This window comes from Atheta coriaria, unplaced genomic scaffold (genome assembly GCF_025399875.1).
Source record: "Atheta coriaria isolate IRGN ID8LTWV9N9 unplaced genomic scaffold, Caltech_Dcor_3.1 hic_scaffold_5_pilon, whole genome shotgun sequence".
In the NCBI taxonomy this organism is placed as follows: domain Eukaryota; kingdom Metazoa; phylum Arthropoda; class Insecta; order Coleoptera; family Staphylinidae; genus Dalotia; species Dalotia coriaria.
The window spans coordinates 560,390-568,840 of NW_027045447.1; the positions used below are offsets into that span (position 1 = coordinate 560,390).

Genomic DNA, 8,451 nt, shown 5'->3' on the forward strand with positions numbered 1-8,451 from the left:
AATTAGCACATCGAAACAAAAATGACATTTTTGCAGGTTTCCCGTGCGATAATCACACAAATTATTAATGAAAATGATAAACAAATTCAATACTTACAATCTGATGAACGAATTGTTGTCCTAGGACAATTTGTCCACCTGCTAGACACCTAAAACAACCAAAAATTAGCACATCGAAGCACAAAAATGACATTTCTGCAGGTTTCCCGTGCGATAATTACACAAATTATTTATGAAAATGATAAACAAATTCAATACTTACAATCTGATGAAAGAATCGTTGTCTTAGGACAATTTGTCCACCTGCTAGACACCTAAAACAACCAAAAATTAGCACATCGAAGCACAAAAATTACATTTTTGCAGGTTTCCCGTGCGATAATCACACAAATTATTAATGAAATTGATAAACAAATTCAATACTTACAATCTGATGAAAGAATCGTTGTCCTAGGACAATTTGTTCGCCTGCTAGACACCTAAAACAAACAAAAATTAGCATATCGAGGCACAAAAATGACATTTTCACAGGTTTCCCGTGTGATAATCACACAAATTATTAATGAAAATGATAAACAAATTCAATACTTACAATCTGATGAACGAATTGTTGTCCTAGGACAATTTGTTCGCCTGCTAGACACCTAAAACAACCAAAAATTAGCATATCGAAGCACAAAAATGACATTTTTGCAGGTTTCCCGTGCGATAATCACACAAATTATTTATGAAAATGATAAACAAATTCAATACTTACAATCTGATGAAAGAATCGTTATCCTAGGACAATTTGTTCGCCTGCTAGACACCTAAAACAACCAAAAATTAGCATATCGAAGCACAAAAATGACATTTGTGTAGGTTTCCCGTGCGATAATCACACAAATTATTTATAAAATGTATAAACAAACTCAAAACTTACAATCTAATAAAAAAATTTGTTTGTTGTTAGGACAATTTGTTCGCCTGCTAGACACGTAAAACAACCAAAAATACTTCGTGGATGAAAGTATAGTTGAAATTGGCTGCCGGATCTTGTAGAAGCACAATGTATAAAAGTTGCTGCTACAAAAAACATTAATACAATGCAAATTCAAAATGATTTCTGTATCAAAACTGATGAAAATTAATCAAGATCAAGGCGAATAAAAACGACAATGGCACCATCTATCGGCAACATTACAAAACAACTAGCAGACAACTACAATGTACTACTATCGCCATCTAGTTGCGTGTGTTTCAACTACCCGCAGTAAGAAACCTGTAAAGCAACTACTAATATTTAGCTACCAAGTTCGTGTAACCTTAAACTAACATGTTTCATTTCCATTTGTGAATTCAAGTTTGCGGTGTTCTACAGTTTCACGCCGAAACAACCCAACCAGAGTCCGACGAATAGAACTAATCGAATGTTTAACAAGATAACATAAAAATGAATCAAGCCGAAGTATCGAAACTTGTCTCAAGACTTCGCGGCAAAGTCAATCCGCGCCTACGCAAATTCAGATCACAGGGCGGCCCCGAAGAACGACTGAATAAACTCCGCAAAACCGTCACAGCCCTTATAAAACATGAACGCCTTGAATTAAATTATCCGAGGGCAGATGAAGCACGTATGTACGCTGAACGAGTAAGTCGAACTTCGCGCACCGCATTAAAACATTGCATGTAATCTGAACTTAATTTGCAGCTGATCTCAGACGCATTGCGCTATGGTGACTGCCACAAAACAACAATGGAAATGGCTGATTACTGGCTACTAGAGAAACAGTTGGTTCACAAATTGTTCAAGGTATTAGTACCACGATACGAAAACTTCACAGTATCTTACACGCGTCTGCTGAAGGCACCAACTCCTTACACTGGCAGCACCAGAGAAAAAGCCATTTTAGAATTGAAAGGCAACCCGTTTCCATCATTGTTGCATGACTTCAGTACAAACCGCAATCTGATACATAACGTCCTCATGGACGAAGCAAAAAAAGAGTATAGAGCACAAAAATATCAAGAAATAGCAAACAAAATTGAAGCTGAAGCAGTCAAAGCAAAGGCAGCAAGTGAAACCAAATAGTCAGGCACAAATTGCTAAGTTAGTTACTGAATAAACTATAAAAAACTTAATTTGTTTAAAAGTGAGCATCCCTTAATCATCCTAAGCAATCATGCATTGGCAGTAAAAATGGATTACTCATTATTATTTCATAATCAACAATAGTTATCAACTATAGAATATTTTTGTTTGCTCTTTTTGTATCATTTTATATCGTGAGAATAAATAAATCTCTGTTCACTTGATGCAATCTTCCTCGTCGCTCGTTCTTGAGAACTGACTGGTTTTTTTTTTGTTTTCAATTATTTAAAGAGTTAAGTATCGACGGTGCTGCCGGTATCAGTGCGTGGAGGAGGCGATGGTGGACGCCGAGGAGGCGGTTACGCTTCGCCGTAGTCGCGGTCGCCGACATTGATGCGATCCTGTGCGGCTGTCACATTGAAGCCCAGAATTCGTGCGTCGACTTTCAACATTTTCGATTTCTTCACTTTCTTTCCCTTGCCCTGTCGAAAAGCAACAAAAATTAAAAATTACTAATTACTAAAAAACATGTGAAAATATCTTCACCTTGACTTCCTGGAAGTCATTGCTGTGTTGAGTTGAAGGTGTGATGGCAGGCGCTGGCGAACACATGTCGTCTTTATGCGCGTTCGGCTTCGGTTTGAACGAACGACGCTTCTCGAGAAACTGCGCCGCAAACTGCTGCGTCGCAGGCTTCTCGCCCAAATATTCGCGGCAGTAATCTCTGACGTCCAAAGCAGACTCAATAGACCGCAGGAAGCTCACAAACGTGGGAACTGCAAGCAAATGTTATCATTAAACACTGCGATTGCTTCGCAAACGATCGAAAAACTTACTGTCGACTTGTGTATTCATACTAGCTAAGGTCCTTATACACCAGTTTGTAAATTCATCGGAGGAGTTCACCTCCGTATTATTCGAATTGGCATTATTATTGGCTTGCTCCTTCGGCTGCTTCACGGGCTGTTTCTTGACAGCCGGCTGTTGTTGTTGTGGTTGCCTACTGACGACCTGTTTAACAGGCTGCGCCTGCTGCGGTTTCTTCTGCGCCGGAGGTTGTGGTGCCGGCTCGTCCCAGAAACCAGTGCCGTCGCTGTTATTCCACGTCAGCGACTGCCCGCTCCAGATGGTGGACGTGGAACTGGGTGGTGACAATGTCTCCTTTTCCTTCTGAGCAGCTTTCTCCTTCTCTTTCTGCTTGAGCAGGCGATCCTGCTCCTCGGCTTGAATCTCCGCCAGGCTCTTCACGTGATTGGGCCGCATTGGTTTGTTCGCCCAGTTGAGAGGCACGCCAAACGAGTTCATCTTTTCAGGTGACGCCACCTGCTCCAGTACTGCTTGCTGCAATTGTCGCTGCTGTGCCTGCTGGAGCATAAGGACCTGTTCCGCTTTGCGCTCGCGCTCAATTTTCTGAATCTCCGCCAGACTATAGCCTTGATTGTTTGTCGCCTGTGACCAAGGCGCTGTCTTCGCCGGTTTCTGATTCGCCGCCGCCGCCAGCGCCAAATGGCGTTGCACCTCTGCCTGTGCCTTCTTCATTTCATTTTCGCGATCTTTCGCCGCCAGCCTAAACAAATTTACAAACATTTAGAACATAAAAAGCAGAAATAAAGAAAAAAAATACCTTTCTTTTTCATCTTCCTGTTTTTTAAGTTCCTCGGCCGCCTTTTTGCGCGCTTCTTCCTCTTTACGCTGTTCCTTTAATCTCTTTTTCTCCGCCAGCTCTTTGAGACGTTTCTCCTCGGCCTCCTTTTTCATCTTTTCCATTTCTTTCCGAACACGCTCCTCTTCTTTCTTTCGTTTTTCCTCCTGCTGCTTCTTCTCCAACTCTTGCTTGCGCTGCTCCTGCTTACGTTTCTCTTCCGCCTCCTTTTTCGCCTGCTTCTCTTCAAGTTCCTTCAACTTTTTCTCCTCCTTCTTGTTTTTCTTATCGCTGGCGTCATTGACGGGCGGTTCTGGCACTTGATTCACGATCGGCTGCGACGCAGGCGGCATACCACCTTGCAGCACTTGGGGCACTGTCGGTGCATCCCACATACTGATTGGTTTATCGCTTTGCGGCCACTGTGGCGTCGTTTGCAGATTATTAGCCTGCTGCATTTGAGGCGGTGGTGGATGTTGTTGTTGTTGCTGCTGCTGAGGTGGTGGTGGTTGCGCTTGCTGCGCCTGTTGTGGTGGCGGATACTGATTGCGTTTCCACAGCGAGTCCAAATCAATCCGCTGGTCTAACTGCGACGGCTGTGGTTTCCCAAGCGCCGCGTGCTGCTGCATAAACTGCATAAAATCAGTCGGTTCCATTTTACCACCGTCCGCTTTCGGCGGTGGTACGGTACCATTGGCGGGCATACCATGTGAAGGCGGTGGTGGCATGCCTTGAGGCTGCAGACGCGCTTGCAAAGATTGCAGCCCGCCCATTTGTTGAACGAGCGCGCGCAGCGGATCCAAATGCATTGGGTTGGACGTGGGTAATGATTCGTCCATCACAGTAGGTTGCACACTCACCGGCGGCATCTTAAACTGACTGAGAATTTGCTGTAGCATGGGCGCAGCAGTGCTCGCCGGCGGGATCATCTCGGGCCCCATCGGTGGCATCATCGGCGGTGCGTACACATCGCGATGAAAGCCCGGAACACCCGTCCAGGACTCCCCCGCACCATAGGGACGCGCGCGCATCATTTGCGCGTTGAGGAATTGCTGCTGGTAGTGCATCGCTACATCAGGATCACTAAATTTCTCCTGTTTGGGTGGCGCCATTGGTACAGAAGCAAGGAACGGGTTACCACTGCTAAGATTAACAAGTTCGCCGAGCGTATAGAAGCGTTCATCGCACTGCCGTCGTACAAACAGCGTGGTTGTGAAGTAACCGGCTTTAAACCACTCGGCCATCTCGCTGGAAAGAAACGGCCCCTGCAGGTCACCCTGCGGGTCCTGATAGTACCAAATCTCTTGAGTGGCTGGCGGAGGAGGCGGCATGATATTAGGTGGAGGAGCTGGAATGCCATTTGACATGCTGACATTTGGATGACTGACCGACGTGGGCACCACGTTTTTGCGCGGTTCTTCATCGACGACCAGCTTCGAGACAAAGTCCTCTTGGAGTTTGTCGAAGTCCTCATCGACGACGCGCCCTCCAGCCTCGGGCGGTGTGTTATTGCTTTGATTCGATTTCACGCTGACCGCTGCCGGTGCCGATACAGAAGTCGGAGGCTTAACACTTGCTTCTTCAATAGGGCGAGTGGCTTTACGGTGCGATTGTTCCACTTGTTCCTGACGCATTTCTCTTTCGACATTGGCTACAGTTCTTTCTTTGCTCTTTGTTTCGTCCAGATCCGGATGATATCGTGCGTTTTTCTCCTCCTAAAAAACAAATATTACCAAATTAAGCGCACCAAAATTTTTAGAAACGTGCGTGCTTCTTACTTTGCCGTCGGTTTTGGTGTTTTTATTAATGGACAACGCAACCGCCGACTTGGAGGTGACCAAAGGCGCGTGTTGATTGCGTATGTTGTGTTGTGACGCCGACTTCTGCAATTCTTTGCCTCGCTCGTGCTCGTCGTCGGAACCGTGAAACGCGCCGCTGGAGTCAAACGTACCGCCGCCTTCGGCGAGATTCTCAGTGGCCCACTCAGGAAGATGCTCATCCTGCGCGTCCCACATTCGACGATGTCCACCGCCACCGCCACGAGTCGCGCCCATATTCTGCTCGTGCCAGCGTTTATCGCGCGCGTCTTCCTCACCTTCACGCCAGCTCGACGCGCGATTCCACTTCTCGCCTGGCCCACCGCCACGGCCATGACTGGCAGTGTTGCGCCATCCGTCTTCGTCCTCGCTAAGCGTTCGATTATTACGCCGCCAGTTGTCTATACCGCCTGACGATGTCGATCTGCTGTAGGTGAAATCTTTACGCGGACTCCATTCGGTCTGCTCGCCGCCAACGCCGCCCCAGCCACCACCACCACCACCGCTGCCTCCATCATAACCGGCACCAAGCGCGCGCCCGAAGGGTTGGTAAGCCCCGCGGGCACCACGCACCCCACGGCCACCACGCTCGCCAATTCCGGGTGCGCCGCGACCACCGCGCGTTGATGGCCCCAGCGAAGGTGCACGCGCCGCCCATTGCCGCTCCTCGTCTGTGGCGGGTACCAGCGCCAGCGGAGGCAGCACTTGCTCTGAATATATGGGCGGGAACATAGAGAGTGATTGCGGGGGCGGCAATCCTTTTTCATACAACGCAAGCATGTCTTCCCTGCCGTACCTAAAACATTGATTACAATTGATTATCAATTGTGTCAGATGTTGGTGTTGGTAGGAATGAACCTGTAGTCGGCCAGCTGGCAGCGTGACCCGCCGCCGCCCATGCCAGTTGTGGTCCCCTCTGAAGAGAGATTTCTTAACCATTCTGGTCCAAAATTCATTGAATCTGTCATAATGTAGCTGCAAAAACACCCAAAGACTTACACAACTGAAAAAGCCAGTACCTGCATACATGTGCCTTGCAATCAACTACAATATTTCCATCACACAAGAGCACAGGCACAGCAAGAACTTTGAAAATACGCCTGCAGCTGCAGGATGGCACCTAGCCTAACCTAGAATTACATCTGGTATGGCAGCAGTGTGGATCGTTCCACACTTTTCTCGCCTCTCTCGATATATGTACGTGAGTGTGGGCACTAGAAGCAAACTTTGCGCATTCGGCAGCCGGTTGAAAGCTAAACAACAATAGCGATTGCACGCAGCAGATAGCATCTTGTTGGTGCACGATGATTCGTACACCGACGAAGCCGTCGTCGTCGTCGGTAGCGCACGCACGGTCTTGCCGGCATTCAAGCGGCCGCAATCTCGTGCTCGGCGTGTTAAATCGATCGCATTCACCCAGCACATACCTTAATTAATGTGAAGCACAATAGTTGGATCAACAACAATGGCTGAATCCAAAATTTATTAGAGCACTGACGATGCGCTTGCGTCACCGATGTGTCGTGCACGCTGGGAAAACTGTCAATGTTTAGATGGCCGCACAATGTTGCCAGGCAAATCTTTAACGTGCACGATTTACTTTAATTTTGAAACGATTTCTGAGACGCTAAAATAAAGCCAGCCACAGGCATACTTCTTTGTGTGTATTGATTATGATGATACAAAAAACAAAGAATAATTTGCGATAAAAAAATTTAAAATTTTCTATGATGGCGCTGTGCGGCAATTTGTGGAACTAATACTTACACGAACTGCCGTCAGAAAGGAAGTGAAGCCATTGCATTCTTTTCAGTCAGAGCTCCGTTCTGGACGCAACGTAAGTTATTAAACTTTCATTACTTATTGCTATCGTAAAGCGATATTATGAAAAATGAATTCTTCATGAAAGAATGTTTTAAATCCGAGTCTTTTTCTCACAAGAAGCTTTCTTGGACGCATTGTTTACCACTCTATTTCAACTAACCTCTAAAAATTAAAACATGTGTCTACTTTCCAATATCATCCGCTCTAATATTATATTTTCTTTGTAGATAATACACGATGACAAACTCAAAAGGTTACCGTCGCTCGACGCGCGACTTGTTCTCGCGCCGGTTCCGCCAGCGCGGTGCGATCCCGTTGTCCACATACATGACCATCTACAAAGTGGGCGACATTGTTGATGTGAAAGGCAACGGCGCCGTACAAAAGGGTATGCCCTACAAAGTTTACCACGGAAAGACCGGACGTGTATTCAACGTAACCGCCCACGCGCTCGGCGTCATCGTCAACAAGCGTGTCCGCGGACGCATTATCCCTAAGCGCATCAACCTTAGGATTGAGCACGTCAAGCACTCCAAGTGCCGACAGGACTTCTTGCAGCGCGTCAAGCAAAACGAGAAGCTGCGTCGCGAGGCCAAGGAGAAGAAGCAGAAGGTGTGCCTGAGGAGGCAGCCAGCGCAGCCACGGCCGGCGCATATCGTTAGCGGATTTGATGCGCCTATCGTCTTGGCGCCCATCCCGTACGAATTTATCGCTTAAACTTTTGATAGGAACTAAATACATTATAAAAAGTTGAAAAACAATATTGCTTGTCTATTCTAATATTACACCCATGATATTCCCGACGATACCATCTCAGGGTGAAGGTGGGGCGGCCGAAAATCTCAACATTTATCAGCTTTTGTTTATTGGTCCATTTTCAAATCTATAAACATTTCGCATTTGGCATCCACAGCCTCCATACATTGTTTAGCTTCACTGCCTGTAACTCCATAGTTTTCCAACCACTTGGTAAACTTTTCTTGGTTTTTACTGATAATTAAGTAGTGGCCAACGACTTGGTAAGCCTGGAATATAATAGAATTATCAGTTTGACGCCTATAAAGAATTTATTGTTTATACATATGTCGCCCCCTCGA

General features: G+C 46.3%; 3 protein-coding genes and 1 long non-coding RNA gene across 4 annotated transcripts; 2 read left to right on the forward strand and 2 right to left on the reverse strand.

Annotated features, from left to right (window-relative positions):
* Positions 1–95: 95 nt before the first annotated feature.
* Positions 96–495, reverse strand: LOC135792511 (uncharacterized). Its single transcript, XR_010548356.1, has 3 exons — positions 428–495; positions 263–314; positions 96–149 (listed from the first exon to the last, which is right to left on the reverse strand). It is a non-coding gene; the product is annotated as an uncharacterized lncRNA (long non-coding RNA).
* A 792-nt stretch (positions 496–1,287) lies between these two features.
* On the forward strand, positions 1,288–2,295 carry mRpL17 (mitochondrial ribosomal protein L17). The gene is made up of 2 exons (XM_065303176.1): positions 1,288–1,630; positions 1,691–2,295. The coding sequence occupies exons 1-2, from the start codon at positions 1,433–1,435 to the stop codon at positions 2,069–2,071; spliced, it is 579 nt and encodes a 192-aa protein (XP_065159248.1). The 5' UTR covers positions 1,288–1,432; the 3' UTR covers positions 2,072–2,295.
* Gyf (GIGYF family protein Gyf) lies at positions 2,168–7,087 on the reverse strand. The gene is made up of 7 exons (XM_065303156.1): positions 6,958–7,087; positions 6,389–6,505; positions 5,492–6,326; positions 3,696–5,428; positions 2,908–3,638; positions 2,618–2,847; positions 2,168–2,553 (listed from the first exon to the last, which is right to left on the reverse strand). Exons 2-7 carry the CDS (start codon positions 6,496–6,498, stop codon positions 2,431–2,433), a joined length of 3,762 nt encoding a protein of 1,253 aa, XP_065159228.1. The 5' UTR covers positions 6,499–6,505; positions 6,958–7,087; the 3' UTR covers positions 2,168–2,430.
* A 120-nt stretch (positions 7,088–7,207) lies between these two features.
* RpL21 (ribosomal protein L21) lies at positions 7,208–8,115 on the forward strand. Its single transcript, XM_065303177.1, has 2 exons — positions 7,208–7,367; positions 7,582–8,115. The coding sequence occupies exon 2, from the start codon at positions 7,592–7,594 to the stop codon at positions 8,069–8,071; it is 480 nt and encodes a 159-aa protein (XP_065159249.1). The 5' UTR covers positions 7,208–7,367; positions 7,582–7,591; the 3' UTR covers positions 8,072–8,115.
* Positions 8,116–8,451: the final 336 nt, after the last annotated feature.